We start from the raw sequence: 20,936 nt of genomic DNA, 5'->3' as shown, positions 1-20,936 counted from the left end.
GCAGAAGCTGAAAATGGTTCCTTTGACACTACTTTTTTTTAGGGTTCAGTATAGAGTAATTTCCTCAGCAACTACTGCATGGACCTTTTTTTGTTAGAGATATTTTTTGAGATTAGGCACATTATTGACTCCCATTTCCTTCCTACTGCAACCAGCTCACCAGTTTCCTCTGAAAACTTTTGCCTGCTGCCACATTTTGTTCTTGTTCTTCTAAGTGGTGTATTCTAGAAGGAAAGTGGCTAAGGACCTCTGTTCTAGGCCTGAAATTGTCAATGGTCCATATAACAGTAAATGCAGAAAGATATTCTCCAGCTTTTCTAGTCGTGGGACAGATTTTGACACTCAAATGTGTATTCCTCTCCCACTGAAAAGCTGCTCTTGCTACCTCTAAGCTGTTGGAGAAAAACAATGTTGAATGCTGTTAGGTTTGTAAATAGAATTTAGAAAATAATGTGACAAGAATTAATGAAGTTGTGGTGCCATTGTGTTTCCACATACAGGTGGAAGTGTTTAGGAGAAGCTTTACTTGCCATGTATCACCACCTGACAACATGTGATCCTCCTCGACCCAGTCTGGGAAAGAGAATTGATCTCTCGGAGTACCGAGACCCAGTTCAACATTTGATTCTTTCTCCTACCTCTACTCCTGTCAGTGTTATTCAGCCAACTCCTGTCACTACTAATCCAGTGGTGACAGTTGCAGATCCTGTCTTACCTTATACTCCAACGACACCCAACTTTCCAAGTCACAGTCAGAATTCATTGGAACCAGGAGCTACTGTAGGTGAGCAAGGTACTTCAGTCTAAGATTCAAGATATCTTTCCTACTTACCTAGGTATTAAAAGCACTAAAGAATTCATTGGGAAATGCTGTCTTTAAACTGCATGTTGGTGGATTCAGAACCTTTTCAGCATATGTATAACATCTGGTAGAAAAAGTGAAGTTGAGCTCCATAAAATTAAGTTCTGTTAACCCTTCACATCAGAAAAGGAAGGCCACCTAAACTGCCTGAAAATCATTGATTCCTGACTAAGACATAGGACCAGTGTTCAGGACAGTGGACTTACTTTCCTATCTAATGGAATTGAGAGTCAGGTTGATTTGCTGTTCTTAATTGTTACTCCAGTGCAGGAGTATCTAACCTTTTCTGGTTTTGTGCTATTGACTCATACTTCAGTTTTTCAGTCTTTAAGATTAGAAGAATCATGACTCTGTTCCAGCAGTGATGCATATCAAGCTTTTAAAATTGTGAAGAGTCTTGAGCTCCTCAGAATGAATGAGCTGTTATAGAAAAAGATGACTGGATTATTCTTCTGCTCATGTGTAACTTTAAGAACGTGAGAGAACCAAGCTGTCAGCTATATTTATCTGAAATCTGTAGCAAGAGGTTTGAATATTTTATACTGTAGCTGTATATGTATTTACATACCTAAAACTATCAAGGAGTTACCAGTATTTGTTGATATTCATGGGAATTTACAGGTGTTTCTGGAGTTAAAGGCAGACTCCTCTGATTCCCATTTCAGAAACTTCTTGAAGACTAAAACAATGAATTCTAATGAATAATGAAATGCAGAATTTTCAGTAAGTCTGCTTCTTTCCTCAGACCAGCATTTTTATGCAAAATGCCATAGCCAGTTTATATTAAAGTGATTTTTTTATTATTATTTTTAAGTTTTTGTGACTGTCTTCAGAAGGAAACCAATGAATCTCAAGTGTTGCTGTAGAACAAAATAAAGTGTCAGCCACAAATAACTTAAAAAAAAAAAAAAAAAGATTATCCACTTTTTGTTTGGCAATTTAACCTGTCAGTATCTCTTTCTTTCTTTTTTTTTTAAATTTTGTTTCTAGGTGACATATCTGCAGGTGATAAATCTAAGAAAGGTGTGAAGCGAAGGAGAATTACAGAAGATAGTGGTGAAACAGCAAAAAGGAGATCTGCTAGAGTCCGGAACACCAAGTGTAAAAAAGAGGAGAAGGTTGACTTTCAAGAACTGTTGGTGAAATTCCTTCCTTCCAGGTACTGTACAGCAATAACTTTCATTATGGATGTGTCAAGAGCTAAGTAGAGGAAGCTGTTTGGGGTTTTGTTTGATTGATATGCTCTAACCTTAAAACCACTAGACCCATGTTATTTTTTGAAGCAGATGCGATGCATTGTCTTCTCATAAATTTAATAAATGTTTTTAGTGAAAATTACTGAAAACTAATTGAAAAATAAGAAAGCTTTTATTAATGTGAAACTGAATTAGAGGACAATGCAGATGTCAAAATAGATAAGATAAGGTGATCTTGGTTTGGACAAAATTTGGGAACTGTTAATGTACTTTCACTGTTAAAATATGCACAATGTGCCATGTTTAGGTTTCACTTACTAGTGAAAGAAAGAATGAGGATTTTGTTGATACTGTGTTTTTTGCCCCCTTTTCACACAGATTAAGGAAATTAGATCCAGAGGAGGAGGAGGACCCTTTCAGTAACTATGAGGTGCAGTCAGAGATCAAAGAGGAGAATTTCCAGCATGTTGGACCACATAGAATGTCATTTGATTCTACAACATTTATGGAATCTGGTAAGGATTTCATTGTGACCCCCAGTCTTTCTCTGTTGTTTCTTCCATATTGTATGCTTTATTTTCTGTGTTTTCCTATCATATCTAGAAGATACAGAAGTATATGTTACTTTAAAAAGTATAATTTTATGACATAGAAATATCTCAGTTGGTAACAGGTGTGGTGTTTTTTCTTTTTTAAGTCTCGGAGACTGCTTAATTACTGTGTGCAAGAGCTCTATTGTGTGGAGTTTCCCATTTAAACAGATTGGAATACAGTAACTTAGTTCTGCATGTATGCAGCACAGGAGAACTGCTGCAAGATTAGTGCATAAAACACTGTTCAAACTTACTTGTTTCAGGTTATGGTCTGCCTTGACCTTAAACATGTATGGCTTTGTGTTTATCTGCTTTCTAGAAAAACAGGACGTTCACGAATTCCTGCTGGATAACCTGAACAACGGTGGGATCTTGGAGCTGATGATGAGATATCTAAAAGTCATCAGCCAGAAGTTCCTAGTGAAGTGGCCTCCTGGCTTGTGTGAGGTGGTCCTTAGTATCTATAATAGCTGGAGAAAGCATAGTAGTAGTCTTCCCAATCCATTACTGAGGGACTCGAGTAATCAGCATATTAAGGTAATGAAACACTTTTCCTTATACTTCTATTTCCTGCTGTTCTTCTCTCTGTATACCAAAAGTACCTAACTGAAATCAGCAATTAGATGCAGGTTTTGCTTAGCTCTGTCTGGGGAGCTGCTTGTCCTAGCTGTTGCATCTTTCATAAACTGTGGTATACTGCAGCTCGTGTAACTGTTCCTGAGCTCCTGAACATACGCTGTTGGGTGATGCTATATGCAAGTATAACCTATACATACTATGTGTGTATATACATACACACACGTATACATATAGATGTAATATAAATACTATAGACGTAAATATATTTTACTCCTTTACTCTGTTGTTGCTCTTTCTTTTTCTTCCCTCCCTTTGCTTCTGATACGACACAAAGTTTTATTTTGTCATCAGGTGAGTAGAGAGGCTGCTCTGTTCACACTGGCTGATTGAGGGTCAGCATTTCTGCTCTAGAGTAAATACAGTTTAGTTTTAAAATAACCTGCAATTTACAGTAAAAAAAAAAAAACCCGAAAACAACCCCACCCCCCCAACATCACCATTTTATTATCTTTATAAATCTGTAGATTTCACAAATGCAAATAGAAAAAATGGTACGTTCATTAAATTAATGTTAAACCGGCTTAGTGACACAAGATGATACTTCTTCAATTATAAAACCAGTACTGATTCTTCCTGTCTACTGAGCCTGCCTATGTTATCTTTTCAATGTTAGCAATGTGTATTCATTTGGAAAGTTATTTGCCTTTGGTATGACTGCAGTTTGAATTTTTTTTTTTTTCAGATCAACAGTGTTTCTACTTTTTTGCAAATGAAAAATGAATTCTGAAAACTATGTTCCATTGACTTAGTTTACAAAACAAACAAAAGTATCGCTATGTAGCAGATATTAAATATTTTATACATCCTGTGACTTTTGTATTTCTGTATATTTTTCATATATACATACCCTTTTTTAAACAAATGTAAATACAATTGTAAATGTATTCCCTTGGTTCTCATTATGACTGCATAGCTGCTTGCTTGTATGTAAAATTTAAAATGTCAAGACTTTGTAGCTATACTGTTAAACATCACTGTCCTCATGCTTGTCTGTTCTTTTTCATCCTTGAATGTATTTTAAACTTGATCTGCAAGCTATCCTGAGTGTAATAAATTCAGGTTTTTAAGATTGTAAAGGGCTATTCTGGTAACATGTATGAACTTCTGAACCTTTTCACAAGCACCTGGTTTTTACAGCTGGACCTGTAGCCCTTATTCCTATGAATTTAATCAGAAAATAGTATATTCTTCACTGCACAAAACTACCTGGCAGAGATCCATGGTGATGTGATTTTTAATATATTCCTGAAGTTTATCCAGCAAGCATTAATAAGCTGATAAGACTAGAGTACATACTCAGTCTGATGGAGATAAATTTTGAAAAAATTATAGGATATAGACTTTTTATTTCTCAAATATCAGTACTTCTGCTATATTCTGGAAACATGCTTTTAGCATGATTTTGCAATTTAATGTAGTTTTATTTCAGCCAGATACAAAAATAAGGATGTCACTTTTTTCTAACATCAGGCAATGCTGTTCTGACTACCTTCTTTTATGAGCTGAGATTTTTATTTTTTTTGATGCTCCTTCTAAGTATTGTTTTGTTTAGTACCTGTTGATTTGTAAATGCTATTATACACCTTTACGCAGAGGAAGAAGTAGTTATAGCTTGGGAACAGAAATCCCAAGAGGACAAGTTGAAGGTTTTCTTTGAAGTAAATTGCAAATTTAGTGGTGTCTTTTTTTAATTCTTCTTTTAATGTATTTCTTCCTGTATACTCTTTTTTGATATCCCCATACTTCTTCTGAAGGATATGATGTTGATGAGCCTTTCTTGCATGGAGCTGCAATTAGATCAGTGGCTGCTGACGAAAGGGAAGAGCTCTACAGGTGAGAACTGGATGTTACTTTCTTCAGACTCTAAAAACACTCAAGGTGTATGAAGAAGTGTTTCCAGGAATTCGTTGGATTTTGGAGCTATTTTTTCTTGATGGATGTCTTTCAGATCTGTATTTTATTGGTCTATCAATTGTTTGCCTTAAAGTAGATCAGTACTTTTGAAATACTAGTATGTGGGACTCTTTTCATGGGGTGCTAGTAACTTTATGATAAAATGTAATTAATTGATTTGCAGTTTCTCCACGAAATTGCCCTGCTGCCTCTGTGAATGGAAAGTTTGGTCCTGACTTCCCAGGAACTCATTTCTTGGGAGACCTGTTGCAGCTGTCATTTGCATCCTCACAGCGAGATTTATTTGAGGAAGGCTGGATGGAGTTTGTCACTCGGGTGTATTGGCTGAAAGCTCGCTTTCTAGCACTGCAGGTTTGTTTTAATTTTGATTTAACAAATAAAACTTTTCCCAAATTAAAATCAGTGTTGTTCAGAGATGCTACAGCTGATTTGGGAATCTCAGCTCATTTAAGCATGCGGATAAAATCAGCTCAAAACATAGTGATTTCATTTTACTTTTTAATATAATTAACTATCCCTGAGGGTAGAGGTGGAAGTGAAGTAGGAGGTCTCACATGCTAAGCTAATGTTCAGATATGTTTAATATGTAAGTCTTTGTTTAAATTAGCTCGTGTTCAGCTTAAAAAAAATATATTTGAACCAAAGTTATTTGGAGTAGTATTGTGTAGCTGCAGAACATGGATTTTTTTGGGACCTGGACTAGTGGATACTATCAAAGTCCCAGACAGTCCAAAATGCAGCTTTCAACTGAAGCAGACTGTATGTTTAATTACTCTCCCCTCTGCTTTTTCAAGGTAGCATGATTCTTCTTTTGGAGACATTTAATGTGCAGATTTTGAAGCAGAGGATTTTAAATCTATCACTAAGGAAATAATTTGAAAGAAATGTTATTTGAACCCAGACTTTTTTTTTTTCCCCCTCCAAGCGTTGCTTCCTCAGGACATGAAAGAGTTTATGCATCAATTATGTTTAATTCAGTTGTCAATTAATAATGTGAGTCAGTTTCATAAGTGCGAACTAACCAGTTCCTTCCACTTTTATTTTTTGCATCTAAGGATTCCTTTCTAATAAACTTACTTGAGGAAAAATGAGAGTTCCTATATGGCTACTGCCATTTTTTCTTTAGATATACAGAGTTACATTTTGCCTGTGCAGCTTGCATTCCTCTCCTGACCACTCAACTTCAGTATCTACTTCAGTTGGACAGAGCGAGTAGAATGCATTCACTTTGCAGAATATAAGAATGTTTCTTGACTCAATGTTCTTATTTTCACAAATGGAAGAGTTATTTCTACTGTTTTACTCTTCCATGTTTTTAAAGGAAAGGGATTTTAGCAATCCAAATTAATCTTTCAAATTTATGCAAGCTGAATTCTATTTCTCTGATGTGTTTTATCTGTTATTAAAGTCACTGGTAAGATATACTGCTTTTTTTTTTTTAATTTGAAATTGTCAATTCAATTTGTTTTTTATTTGGGATGATGTGCGGTAATCACACTGACAGTGCCTGCATTGCATGTAAACATTTTCTACATGCTTTAGAAACCCTTGCTGCAGACAGAACTCTAGTTTTGTTTGTTTGTTTGTTTTCCTCTGTACTGTTTCTGTAGGGAGACATGGAACAGGCACTTGAAAACTATGATATCTGCACTGAAATGCTACAGAGCTCCACTACAATGCAAGCTAAAGCTGGCAATGAATGTGGCATCGTAATACGGTTACCTAATCTACATGTTGATTCTGTTGTTTCTTTAGAAGAGGTAAGAATTTATTTGCAGATGTATTCTCCCCACTCCATCCCTCCCAGCTTCAAAGGTCGTCTATGAATTAGGTCTTTTGTGATGGAAGTTTACCATATCTGTCCTAGAATTTTTCTAAGAGTGAAAGGACAGGTTCATAGTTTAATGATGATGTCAAGGCCATCATCTCCTTTTCAAAAAGACACCTTTTGGATCCTGTGCAACTTAAGACTGCTTTTATGCAGAATAAAAATATTAGAGCAGCTGCATGTGGAACAGTAGCTTATTAGATTAGTGTTTTATTTTCTGTTCTTAAACATAAATTTCACCTTTGCTTAAATGAGCTCTTTACTTCAGCAGTCTGTTTTCCACATAACAATTTGCGTACACTTTTAAACAAAGGGATGTCCATCTTCTGTTCTCTCTATTGCTGTTTTGGGAGATGAACTCCAACACAGGAGATGCCGTCTTCACTTTGAAGTCCATCTGATGGATGTATTCTTGCAGTACAGAAATGTGTGATTTTGGGATTTGAGGCAAAAAAGTTTAAAGTCATTATAGCACTAAAGTAATATACTATATAATAATTAAAAATCTGTGGAACGGGTGAAGAGTTACATACTAGGTGTTTTCTTCCTGGTTTATATTCCTGGATGTAGCTGTAGAGTTCACATAGCTTTACAGCTAAACTGCTAGGAGAAATGTCAGTAGTCAAATGTATGTGAAGACAAAATGAAAGCTGGATTATGCCATCTGTGATGTTCACAGATTGAAAAGAACCTAAAATCTCTGGAGAGATGCCAATCTTTGGAAGAGATCCAGCGACTGTATGAGGCAGGGGATTATAATGCAGTGGTGCATCTGCTTCGTCCAACATTATGCTTTAATGGTTATGGCAGAGCAAAACATCTGGAATTTGTAACGTCCATACCAGAGAGACCAGCACAGCTGCTTCTCCTACAGGTTTGTTTTGTTTATTAAAAAATCTTTTTTGGTAAGGGATTAAGACTTATTCCTGAAAACAGGATGAAAGACTTTCTAGAGTGGGAGTGGGTGTTTAATGGTTAGTGAGTCTTATTTACAGAGCAAAACATGGAACCAAATCTGTAAATGGTCTGAACAGCATAGCTTTATCGACATCATTAGCAATATGCTAGCTTTTGCTAACTGAGAATGTGGCTAAAGATATAAGATGTCTGAGGCCTACATGAAATGGCCAGAAAAACTGTAAATTCGAATAAATTTGAATCATTTGCACAGACTTCTTACGGATGGATTCATGCTATCTGCATCTGCTGCGAATACTTCCTGCTTTTGCTGATGTTGACTACATGGTGATTTACAACCATTCTGAAACTTAAAAGTTACCTAGCATATGAATGATTTTTATGATGTAGTGTATCTGTCCTGCATGAATGACAAACGGTTGATAGATACATCCAGTATAACTGCTATAGATTTAGTCCATTTGACACTATGAAAATAAGTGTACAAATGAGCTCAGCTATAGGAACAATTTGAGCCTATCAGGTTCTCTGGGGAAAAAAAAGGTTGCACAAAAAAAGACTGATGCTCTTTTAACTGGACTGAACCAAATCCTAGAGCCTCCATGCCATCTCGTGACCCAAACTTGGCAGAGTAGAAAGAAGCAGGGGGATGTTGCTATAATGCTAGCCTTATAGTTGCTATTTTGTTATTTACAAAGTAATAAAATGGTAGCACAAGATCATAAAGATCCAAACCCTGTTTCTGTAGGGCCTCTATTCAACTGCATATCATTAGAATTTTAGACCTACAGCCATCCCTTTCCTGAATGTTTTTTCTTCTTGCATCTCTTATTAAAGCAGAAAGATTCAGTGATGGGTTTTTTGAAATTTAGATCCTACTTGTGTATTTGTCATCCCGGGTCCATGCTCCTCCTGTTGTCCTTTTTTAATGTCATATTTAAAGGTGTTCTGTTATCATTTCATTCAAGTAACCGCATTAACTGTATGTAGCGTATTGTGTTGCCCTGCTGTGCATTCATGGTTTAAAATAAACCCTTCATCCTTATAATAGATTTTTTTCATATTTACATCCCCTAGGACTCCCTGCTCAAACTGAAAGATTACAAGCAATGCTTTGAACACTCAGAAGTTGCATTGAATGAAGCAATTCAGCAGATGATTAATATGACAGCAGCCTCTGCTAAAGAAGAGTGGGTTGCTACAGTAACACAACTGCTCACAGGAATAGATACATCATTGTCATCAGTCAACAGCATCCTGGAAGACTCTTCTGTAACACCAAGCCTCGTTCGATTAACAAACAACCTGATTCAGGTAATGTGTTCACTTGCACTAGGAAAGAGGTATTGTGTGCTACAGACCTTCAGACATGATACAGCTGCTGTCTGAATTGCCACCCACTCGCAGTGATGTTTTGGGTTACATTTTTTTGGGGGAAGGTTGGGGGAAGATGAGCATTACCTTCATAGTCTTCATTTTCATTTCAGTGTGTTAGAGATGCACTGAGCACACCTGTGCTAGAATCAGTAACAGCAGGTACCTTCAAACACCAAGCTGCTTAAAATAATCAAAGAATGGTAGTAAGATAACCCGAGGAACAACACTATTTTCTTATGCTATTTGAAATGGTGATAATGCAAAGACTGATTGAGCTGGCTGGGTGCAGTTTGTAAGTTATGGCACTGATCTTGGCTGTATATGCTTTGGGCTAGAAGACAAGATCCCGTAAGCCTTACGAGCATGGTAGAGTTGCTTGCAAGTGCTGGCCAAGCTAAGGGTTTTTCCAGTAAAAACAGAGAGGGTGATGAGAGGAGGGCAGGGAAAAAAGTGATGTGCAGACTGTTTCTAGCATTACGAATACAGCTAATTTTAGCCTTTTAAAGAAGATACTTTCAAACCTTAAAACTACTGAATGAATATTTTTCAGTCTAGGTAACAAATGGCAGACTCTCAGTTCTATTAAGAAGCTAGTCTAGTTAATGTCAAAATTCAATGTTCTTGCAACCCTCAAATCTCCATTTACTTCAGTAAAAGCCAAGGACCTTCGCTACTCACAAAATCATACTCTCATTGTGTAAAGTTGTATGTGTGTCACTATGCTATGGAATGTAATGGAATTCTGGAGAACAGAGTAGTCATTGTAATATCCTAAATGGTTTCTGTAGTAATAATAAATATGATTCTTTATCTACATAAATACCAATAGAAAAACTGTTGTATGTGTGAAAGAATGTGAGGAAAGTGTAGGACTTCAGAAATTTCTGGCACTGTGGCAATAAAATGGGCAGTTGTCTATGAGGAATGCTAGGACAATGGTTCCATGACACAGCATTGTGTTGCTCAGAATTTATTCAGTTGCATCATTTATATAGCATCTGTTATTGATTCTAGTTGGTCTTTAGTTGTTGTAAGACCTGGTAAAGAATTCGGGAATTCTTTTAACTAAGTTCCTCTTCCTTGCTGGGTTGTATATAAATTTCTTGTACAATAATGAGGCCTGCTAACACTGAGAATTTATGCTGCGCATTTGCTTACTTTGAATTGTTTGTATATGGTATTAACAGAGAAATAACTGGGTGGAAAATGACGAGGCAAGAGGAATGTCAGGGTAGGGGAAATGATCTTCTACCCTTCCCCATACCAGTTGATCTTATTTGTAGGACTTTTACCACCACTCATTGTGAGAAGCTGAGACTCAACTTTAGATTATTTCCTTAGGATAAAATGCATTACCAACTTTGGGTTGTTTGGAAAGGATTCACACCTGACGTTTATTTCGTATCACTTTGTCTGTATAATGTCTGTTTCTTTATTAGATCATAGACTGCAGCATGGCAGTCCAGGAAGAACCAAAAGAACCATACGTCTCCTCAGTGCTTCCATGGATTATCCTGCACAGGATCATCCAGCATGAGGAAGATGCTTTTCGATCCCTTTGCTGCCAGCAGCAGCAGCAGCAGCAGAACCAGGGAGAAGAAGGTGGGTTAATTATTCACTTTTACATATTGGAACTGAGCTCCTTACCATCTAGCTCTGGAATATAAATAAGAAAATACTTGTTTGTTGGCTTATCTTATCTTGCTGGCTGAAGGGAGTAGAGGGGTATGCAAACATCACTTTCTTATCGCAGAGGAAACTTCTTTTTGCCAGATGAAGCATTGGCTGGTTGGATTTAACTCAGTTCTGTGCTACTTAAATGTTTACCAACTTCTTTCTTCCAGTGAGTCCTGATACTCCTATGTTGCCTTCTTCACTCATGCTGCTGAACACTGCTCATGAGTATTTGGGAAGAAGATCCTGGTGTTGCAATTCAGATGGCGCTCTTCTCAAGTTCTATGTAAGTGTTAGCATCATAGAATAATTTAGATTGGAAGGGACCTCTGGAAGTCATCTGGCCAACCCCCATCTCAAAGCAGGGAACAACTTCAAAGTTATATTAGATTGTTTATTGCCTTGTCTTCCTGTTTAAAAATGCACTTTTAAATCCACCTTCCTTCTCCCAGACAAATGCATGAACGTTTCAGTCAGTTTAATCTGAATAGCAAAAGCTTGTTATTCCAGACTCCTGTCCATTGGTATGCTTTCTAAACAGGACTTTTTGTCAGACAAGAGATGCCTTTGGATAACCAACTCTGTACTATAAAAACATCTTAAATGGGAATTAGTAAATGATCTACCTTGCCCTGAAAGAGAAAGCACTGGAGAAGTGTTAAGTGATTATTCTGAGTACTTAGGAGAAATGTGGGCCTGTATCAGCCACTGATCATGATAAAACTTCAGCTGAGTGACTTGAATTTTATGGTGCTTAGCTTTGGAAGATGCATCGTCTACTCTTTAAAAATAAACAGAGGCAATGTTTGAAGCTAATAAAAATTTCTGGCGCTTACCAGCATTCGTCCAGATGACTGATAATATGGTAATTTGTCATTGTTGTATATTCTTTCCTGTGGTAAAGTCAGAGGTTGTTTGGGTTTTGGTTTTGGTAAGGAACATATAAAACTACTTGCAGCTTGTGACCTGTGGAAAGGAAATACCCGAATACTGAATCTATATCCAGTTTTATCTTCTCCTTCTGTGTCTGGTAGCTCAGCCACACCCCTGCCCTACTTGCAGCAAAAGTTTACTCTGATTTAAATTCAAAATTTTATTTTAGATATTCAAATAACATTTTACTTGGTAATAACTCTTAATTTTCAGTTGTCCTCTGAGAATTAAGAGTAACAATTTTAAATTCACAACTGTTGAAGGTGAACAATCACCCCAAGTCTACTAGCGAGAGAGAGAGAGAGAGAGAGACAGATTGGGAGCATGAGGAATGGTAGGAAAAATAACAGACAAAACAGAAAATCCCATCTTTCCTGCTTATCTCTCAAATGTCTTGCTGGAAGGTGAGCTGTCTGTGTGGATGGAGCATGCTTCCTACTCCGATATTCCAGCAGTGACCATGGCTTTTGTCCCCCAACCAGGAGGTAAGTTAGGCAGGATAGAAATGGCAAACTTTGGGCAAGAGGTGTGTGCTATCTCAGCAGTGTGTTCTGGTGGGTGTGCACTTCAGTCTTTCAGACAGGAAAAAATGCAAGTGGGCTTAGCAGAGTTTGCTGTAGGAGCAGATAACCCTGGTTCCCCACAAGGAGTGTGATGCCAGAAAGTAACCAAACCATAGCATGGAGAATGAGCCAGTTAATTCCCCAGAAACGAGTACCAAATATCTTGAGTGGAAAAATGCCATTAAAGTGATTGCCAGCAACGTTGCATAGCTCTTCTTCCTGAGAGAGACCATTTTTTTGGTATACCATGCCTTTATTTCCTCAGAGTTCAAATATTAGATAAGGATTTTGCAGTTAAGTAGATTTAACACTCATAATTGATGGTATTAGAAACAGAATTCTACTCAATTATGCATAGGTGAGACAGGCATGACATGACAATGCAAACTTTTGTTTCCTCCCATGTGCTGTGAATCAGCCTCAATTATATTCAGGTCTACTTTTCTTTTTTTCTCCCAGTCCAATAACAGAAGGATAAAAGGGATTTAAAATAATGGACTGAAGGAGGAAAGGGAAAGGGAAATACTTAGTGTCATATGTAGCCACTTCAGATGTTTTCTGTTGAACAATGCTGAGTTCATCATGAATTCATTATAATGTATAGTAACTCTGAAGATATGCAAAATTTAGATACTGCTGAAGATAACCATCTTGCGCTTTGAAGGATAATCTAATCATTCATATGAAGTAAAAAAGCAGAAAAGACTTTTTTCAAAGCTTTTGTAAAGCATTGCATAACTTATTTTGGTCATTGTAGGGTTTTTCCTTGGTTTTGATTTTTGTTTTGTTGTTCTCCAGAAGACAAATGTTGCTAGTTCAAGATATAGAAAGAACTTGGGTGGAATTCTTATTTGTGCTGAAAGGGGTGGAGTGATTATCCTTGACTTACCTTATCATGTTGTCAAAGAGGTTAAATATAAAAATGGATGCAGCAGAGATGTGGATAGTTGGCAGCAAAGCTGAGCAACTCAGTACATGAACTTTTTTTTTAACCAAAAATACTGTAACTGTTGCTTTCAGATGCAGTTTGAAGTGTTTTAAATTCATATAAAGCAAAATTAAATTTTTAAGGATACGTTTCTGTCATCACACTGTGAGACCAAGTTTCAAGTATTAGTGACCTTTAAGTGGAAGACTGTGGGTATGGTCTTTGCTTTTAAAAATACGTTGAAGGATGATTTCTTCTCAGAAAGACAAGAAGTCAAGAATCATGTTCATTTATGTTCAGTAATCAAAATGATATTCAAAAGTCCTAATTGTGAGAACTCTTATGTTAAAGAAAAGAAAAACTAAGAATAGTGAATGTAAGAAAAATGATAGCATGCGTAAGTATTAGAATAAGAAAGTTATGTTCTCTGTCTGGAAGTCAGTTTTCTAAAATCTGGCGAGTAATAGAAATGAACTCTTGAGTGTTGATATAAAATTAAAAATAAACCTGAGAACAGTTTATTTCCTGTCATAATTCCCATTGTTCTGTGGACTTACCTCGCTGAGAAGAATAATTGTTTTCTTCTGATTTTTCTCCTCTGTTTTGCTTCTTACACTAGTATTTTATTTTGTTCCTAGGATTTGAAAGAGGAGTAGGAATAATCAAGCAGTCTGATAGTACTGTACATCATTCACAAGCTGAGAAAAACTGTAGTACTTCTTTAAAATTGCTGCTAAAATAACCTAGTGGGATTCCATATTCATCTTGTCTCAGTGATTCTAAAGAAGTTGCTCACTTCACAGAACTGAATTTGTCAAGTGTTACGTAAAGTTTGCACTTTTTCAATATAGGTAAATACTATTTAACATGTAAAAAAGACCATATTTAACTGTCAGCCAGGAAAATTCAGTTTTGAATTTTGCAGTTAAACTTGGTTATTTGTTTCTTCCAAATCACAAGGGTAAAGATTTGCAGGCCATTGTCTGTCCTCAGTTACGCATCTGGAATGCTATTGATTGCTCACAGACCGTGTGGTGTTACCCAGATTTGGTCCTGAAGCTGTGATGTATTTGGCTGTTCTGCTGTTGATAAATTTGACTTGTTTGATTATACCTGCCTTGATTTTATACCACAGACTGAAAAAAATAGTAATTCTATTGTTTTCATGTAATTAACTAAATGTAACTTCAGATATACATATAGAGTTCATCTATTGAACAAAGATGATGAGAATGAAGAATTACTTCAGTCCTTCACTTCCCTGTGTCTGAAGGCTGTTCTTTGATCTGTTGTTCAGATGGGTGCGTTAGAAGATCTAATATGCTCCAGAAATGGGTGTCTGGGCAGTAATGCTGTAGCGTTATTAGATGAAAGGAGTTACCCATTCATTGTTGACCTTTTTAAGATTATTCCTTGAGGTCTAGTTGTTACACCAGAAAAGAAATTTCCCATGGTTGAAGGAGAATATTTCTATGTGTATTGCTGTTTCCTCACTTTATCCTTAGCTTAGAAAGCGAAGTGCAGTCAGGTTTTCACTGTGCAGAGTACTGACAGTCTGGGATAGCCTGGCTGTTGGCAAAACCCAGATAATACGGTATCGTGGCATTCATTGGGCAGTGCTCTACAGGGATATTTCAGTGGCACTTTACAGATTCAGCTTGACTTCATTGAGGTTTATTACCTTTAGCCAAGAGAAAATCATGATTAGTTCTGCATAGAGCTACTCAGGAATCTCTTAATTTCCCTTCTCAGCACTCCCTGGAGCTTATTAGCCACAGCTCAGTGCCAGACCGCATCTACCTCTGCATCTGAGCAGCAGTGTGTCTGGGACAGTAATTTAGACAGCTAGGAAGGATGGTGTGGAGAGCCTGAGGGGTTCTGCAGGAGTTGGCTCACCCTGGTAGGGCTGGAGCTAATGAACAGTGTTTGAACTGACGCTGATTCAGTGTAGGACTACTAGATTATCTCTGCATCCTGCTCTTCTCAGTCTCCCTAGTATTAGGAGCATAATGCTGATACACCTGAGTGCCTCTGCATGGATCTGCCTTGGGTCCAGAGGACTTAATAGCTCAGGCACTGTGCTTCATGAAAATAGACAGCCTCTTTCCAAACTCTGGCTTGCTCTCAGATGCAGTGCTCCTAAGTGATGAATCTAAATTGTGTCTGTATAGTGTGCCTGCATCCACAGCCTGGGGAGTCTGATAGTATGCCCTGTGAACCTGGATAAACTACAGAGAATTGAGAGCTGTATGTGTATTTACAGCTAGATCTTTGCAAATGTCATCAGGTACTTTGAACAAAATCTTCAATTTTCAGTCGCAGAATTGCCCCCTTCTTAAACTAAAATATAATATGGTATTATTGAGCACAAGAATTTAGTTTTCAGACACAAGAGGGTGTTGGAAGGGTAAGGAAAGACAAAGATAAAATGGGATGAATTATTTGGAGAGAAAGGCAGCTTCAAGAATGTTAAACAAAAGTGTGTTTTATAGACTAGTATTAAATGATCACCTTCTGTAGGTGAACTGTCTGCCCAAGTACATTTTATCGCTTGTGGCTGAAGGTAGTGTGCAAGGGAAGATGTTAATATGTAGTTAAGTCCTTTAGCAGTAGTCAAAGTCTGAATTATTAAGAACAATTCTGGGTTACTGCCAAGAATTTAAAAGCTGAATAAGAACACAGGAGATTGTTTTGAACACTGTTCAAGTGAGAATTCTGTTACGGGTGTTGGATGTGATTTTGTTTGCAGCAGTAGGAATATCATGCTTTTGTTACAGTATCCTGTGATGCTTACATCTTCCTTTCAACTTATTTATCTACACTTTTTGTAAATTTCAAACGTTGTTTACAAATTCTTACACGAAAAGTAGTGGAAATAAGGTGTCTGCTGTGACTCAAAGATGATTGCTGTGACTCAAAATTTCATTGAAATGCCTTCTAAGAATTGTCTTTACTCTTATTTTTCAGGGTTTTGGCTCTTAATAAATGGTACCTTGTTCTTAGCACAGATCTTTTAAGCAGAAGAGAATTAACATCTTATAGTTAATCTCAGCACTTACAAACAAGCTTCTTAGATGTAGAAGGACAGAATTTTGCCTTGTGATGATGTGCAGTGTTTGTAGTGTCAGGAAAGCCAATCACGATGAGAAGCTTCTTGTAGCACGCATTGTATGCATAAATAATTGAGTTTACAATCCTAGATGTTGAAAAATGATAAACGGTGATAAACAGGCAGCTGAAGTACGGTGTAAGTAGTATGATGAGCTTTTATACGAATTGCAAATAGGTGAATGTTTTGCATTTTCAATTTATGACTGCAAAATTTCAGTTGAGGAAACTCCTAAGTTAACCAGTGTGTTGAGGAATGGGTGTGGCTGGTTTGCAGAAGTCAGATCTTACTAAAATGAATAAATGAAAGTTGATGCTTTCTATCAGAGGGAAAAATGTTAAAGGAAATTACTTATCAGTTAATAGAACTCTCCTGGTAGTATACAGCTTCCTAAAACTTGAGGCAAATCACAGTGGAGAACTTGATATTTTTCTGTACCCTTCAGTCTCCCAAATGACGATTACCGTAGAATCGTTTCTCTTCTACCACCTCAAATGAGTTTTCTTTAGACGTAACAGGTGTGCTCTGATACTGGGGACACACACACGACATACTGCTGTTGGATGTGTAAGATACTATGAATGTAATTTCTACTTACACATTTCATTTTTTAATTTAAATTTCATAGTGGAACATGTTGGAATTGATTCTTAAACCTCAGTGATTAAGTGTGGGTTTTGTTTTGGTTTTGAGATAAAGATCCAAAATCCCACTACATAGATTATTCTTGGTGAACATGTTTTTATTGACTTTGAAATGTCTTCCTGGAATGGGTTCTTTTTTGGTTTGCTTTTTAAGGAAGCTTAGTGAAAATTTTCAAAGAATGACCTTTTGTCTTTTGGCATTCAGTTGCAGTTTTCTTTAATGAATGTTTTGGAGCAATAGCATCTTCCAAAATATGCTACTGATGAGTACTTTTTCTTGTAATGTTGAAGTTAAAGATAGCAACTTGCTACAGTGTTTAGTCATTTGGGATCAGTCCAGCCACTTTCCTTGGTGTGTAGCCATCTGTATAATACTAATCATACTGTGCAATTCTATATCCCTTTTAGCCAGATTTTCATTAGCCGTCCCTTCTTTTTCCACAAAGTCCTCTCCATCCCCCTTTTTCCATGCAGAGGAAATTGATGTTTGTGAATTAGGGCAGAAATTCTTCTGTGCCTTTTCTTTATTCACAGGGTTGACAAACTGTGGTGTTTATATTCACAAAAGCAACTTGGTGTGTAGTGGAAAACTTGGAATGATCTTAAGTCTGAAACATTAAGCTGATATCTATTCTCATTGATGAAAGACGAGAGTTCGTAAATTAACATAGGAAAAAAAATAAAAGCACTTTATTGCATTACAGTACGATTGAAATTACTTGTGTGAGACTAGTTTACAGAAATATGGGTAATATTCGGTTGTAATTGGGGAAAAATACGTGTAGTTCCTTAATGTCGTTTTCATCATCTGCCTTCAGGCAACTAGGTCACTTAATGCAATCTTCAGCTTGCAGATGACTTTTTCATTGATATTTGTGGTGTTGTAGGTTCAGGTACTACAAAAAGAACTTGCAGCATCCACTTCTGAAGATACTCATCCATACAAAGAAGAGCTGGAAACAGCCTTGGAACAGTGTTTTTATTGTTTATATGGTTTCCCTAGCAAAAAAAGCAAAGCAAGGTACCTAGAAGAACATTCAGTACAGCAGGTAAGATATGTATTATTTAATGTCAGTGGAATATCCTGAAGTGATGAAAGATACACCCTTGTTTGGTTTTAATGCACCTTAATATATTTTGGAGAAAGATTACTTTTATTTCCTTGTAAAATTTATGTCTTTTACATATTGTAGAAAATAAAGTCATTTAAAAAATATGGAAGCCTTTATGAATATAGAGGACCAGATATTTGAAATGAAATGCTAGTATAGTCTTATTCACAGTAGTCTGCCATTTTGAAACTATTGACAAATCAATTTTATTGAGCCATGACTTTCCTGTTTTCAACAGAGAAGAAGTTCGAGGTTGAGGAAAATTAGAAAGGAAAAAGGTCAGCTCGGGAGAAGAAAACTTTAGCAGCCTACCTTGCAGTTTAAGAAAGTGAAAAATGTCACTGTTAAAAATTATGCAAGTAAATTATATTATAGCTTATTTTGAAATCTATGATGGTAAATATCTGGTAGCTGTTTATGAGAAATGTGTGAAATTCAGTTGAGTTTGAGAGAACAACAACTACAGAGTGCCTTGGGAAGAGGGTTGTAGTATTAAGGAAGGGACAGAAGAAGCAGGTCAGCAATCTTCTGCCTTGAAACATCACTGACTTTGTTCAAAAACCTCAGATTATTTTTGCATTTAACAAATGCAAGTGATCATAGAATTATAAATGAAAAACAGGTTCATGCAAGCAAAACACTTGTCTGGCTCCTTTGAACAGACCTTTTTAAATACACAAATACTGTTATGTTATTACTCATTGAATATTTGTGAATTCTGTCTCTTAAACTTACCTGTTAGAAAATTAAGATAATGAGAAAATGGGAATAACTAAGAAAAAGGGAAGCATAAGGAGACTACCCTCTGCCCGTCCCCCCCCCAATTAATCTGTTACATTAAGCAACTCTGGATGAAAAAGTTCTTATTGAAATCATTGACAAATTGATTTTTAGTAATGCGACTTCCCCGTCCTCAGTACAGAAGCAAAATTTACTGTAACGAATAAGATGAACAATAGAAGGAGAAAAACTTAGTCTAGTAGAAGAGAACTGTAATTTTGCGGTTTTTTTACTGTTTTCAAGAAACAAAAGTGAAGGGAAAATGAGGAATAAATTCTGAAAGTACCTTTCTGTAGAGAGTTTGAAGATTTTTGAGTCTCAAAATTTTGTCTGATTCCCATTTCATTCATTCTTCTTACTTGAGTTTGAAATTGAAGGTGTAGAGCCTTTCTCCTCCATATCTTACCCATGATCTCAGTGTCACTCAGGATGCTTGCTACTGATTCTTGCTTATAAACAACTCTTCTGAGCAACTCTTCTAAGGAAGTAGAATGACTTTACTTTTCAGTGACATACACTAAGTTACAGCCCAATACCTTAGTCTTTTAAATCAGTGAGCAGTATACTATATTTGTGAGCAGCATAAATTAATGGCACCTTTAGTTGTTCTGTTCTTGGGAGGTTTAATTTGTTTCCTGCTAGAGTAATATGTATATTCTTATGAACTAGAAAAGCCATAGAAACTCATCGTTAGTAGACTTTTGAATTTTGGAATTTGAGATAATTTTTTCCCCTCTCATCTATCTCCCTCTTCAGGTTGATCTAACATGGGAAGATGCTTTGTTCATGTTTGAATATTTTAAGCCTAAAACTCTTCCGGAATTTGATAGTTACAAAACCAGTACTGTGTCTGCCGATTTGGCCAACCTTTTGAAGAAGACTGCTACAATTGTTCCTCGAACAGACAAGCCTATGCTGAGCCTAGATACTGTATCGGCCTATATTGAAGGAACATGCAGCAAGGTATAATTAATTGCTTTAAAAAAAAAATAATTGAAAGGAGTAAAAAGTATTGTTATTTTTATGTTGACTTTGAGATAGTTAGGGGAATGATTTATTCAATGATGTTGGATTTCCTCAGGTAATTGCATTTAAATGAAATAAGAATGGCACGACCAAAGCTTTTAGTCTTTGAATGGCAAGATGTAATATTGATTAATATAGAGTCAGTATGAGATGTTCAGTAGTGTTTGTAAGTGCTCTGTGTATCTGTGGAATGCTTTCACTGTCGTCTTATTGAATACCTTCATATTCTGAGATGAAAAGGCTACTTTCACTACAAGGAAGAAGCAAGCGTGCAGCTCATTTAATATGAACATTTTATTTAATATGAACCTTTACTTTTTTTTTTTTTTTATTTTTAGGCACCATCTCTCCCGGATGGTGCAGACTATTCTCCACCAGTGGTGACTGAGTTATACTATCTTCTGGCAGACTATCATTTCAAGAATAAAGAACAGTCTAAGGCCATTAAATTTTACATGCACGACATTTGTATTTGTCCAAACAGGTCAGTATTTCTGAATCCTGCTGCACATCATTCATTCTTCTCACTTCTTTCAGTACTGAAAAGCAGACAACAAAAGATATTTAGTTTGGTTTCAGGAATTAAAATTTAAAAAAAACAAACTAAAAAACCTGCCTGCAATCCATTATCATAGGTAAATTGTATAATTAAGGGCATCTCTAAAACAACCCAACAAACAAAACAAAAAAACAAAGCCTAGTGTTAAATATTTGATTGTTTTGAAATTAAAACCAAAAAATGAAAGGGGAGGGGGAAGCTAAATTAAAATCAAGAATAACTGGGAAGGGCAAGGACCAAATCAATATTTCTCTTTTGCACCTTCTGTTCTTTGTTTTGGC

General features: G+C 36.4%; 1 protein-coding gene across 1 annotated transcript in view; it reads left to right on the top strand.

Annotated features, from left to right (window-relative positions):
* The window catches only part of CABIN1 (calcineurin binding protein 1), a 116,233-nt gene that overhangs the window by 4,460 nt on the left and 90,837 nt on the right, over window positions 1-20,936 (top strand). The window contains exons 8-21 of the mRNA XM_050906552.1: window positions 501-784; window positions 1,853-2,021; window positions 2,437-2,573; window positions 2,971-3,188; window positions 5,045-5,123; window positions 5,368-5,555; window positions 6,815-6,964; window positions 7,712-7,906; window positions 9,028-9,264; window positions 10,767-10,933; window positions 11,176-11,287; window positions 18,066-18,227; window positions 19,827-20,033; window positions 20,435-20,580. Coding sequence (XP_050762509.1) covers window positions 501-784; window positions 1,853-2,021; window positions 2,437-2,573; window positions 2,971-3,188; window positions 5,045-5,123; window positions 5,368-5,555; window positions 6,815-6,964; window positions 7,712-7,906; window positions 9,028-9,264; window positions 10,767-10,933; window positions 11,176-11,287; window positions 18,066-18,227; window positions 19,827-20,033; window positions 20,435-20,580 — 2,451 coding nt within the window. The remainder of the gene's footprint in view (window positions 1-500; window positions 785-1,852; window positions 2,022-2,436; window positions 2,574-2,970; window positions 3,189-5,044; window positions 5,124-5,367; window positions 5,556-6,814; window positions 6,965-7,711; window positions 7,907-9,027; window positions 9,265-10,766; window positions 10,934-11,175; window positions 11,288-18,065; window positions 18,228-19,826; window positions 20,034-20,434; window positions 20,581-20,936) is intronic.

The sequence above is a fragment of the Gymnogyps californianus genome, chromosome 16, assembly GCF_018139145.2.
Source record: "Gymnogyps californianus isolate 813 chromosome 16, ASM1813914v2, whole genome shotgun sequence".
NCBI classification, from domain to species: Eukaryota; Metazoa; Chordata; class Aves; order Accipitriformes; family Cathartidae; genus Gymnogyps; species Gymnogyps californianus.
This window is presented reverse-complemented; position numbering and strand designations above follow the sequence as displayed.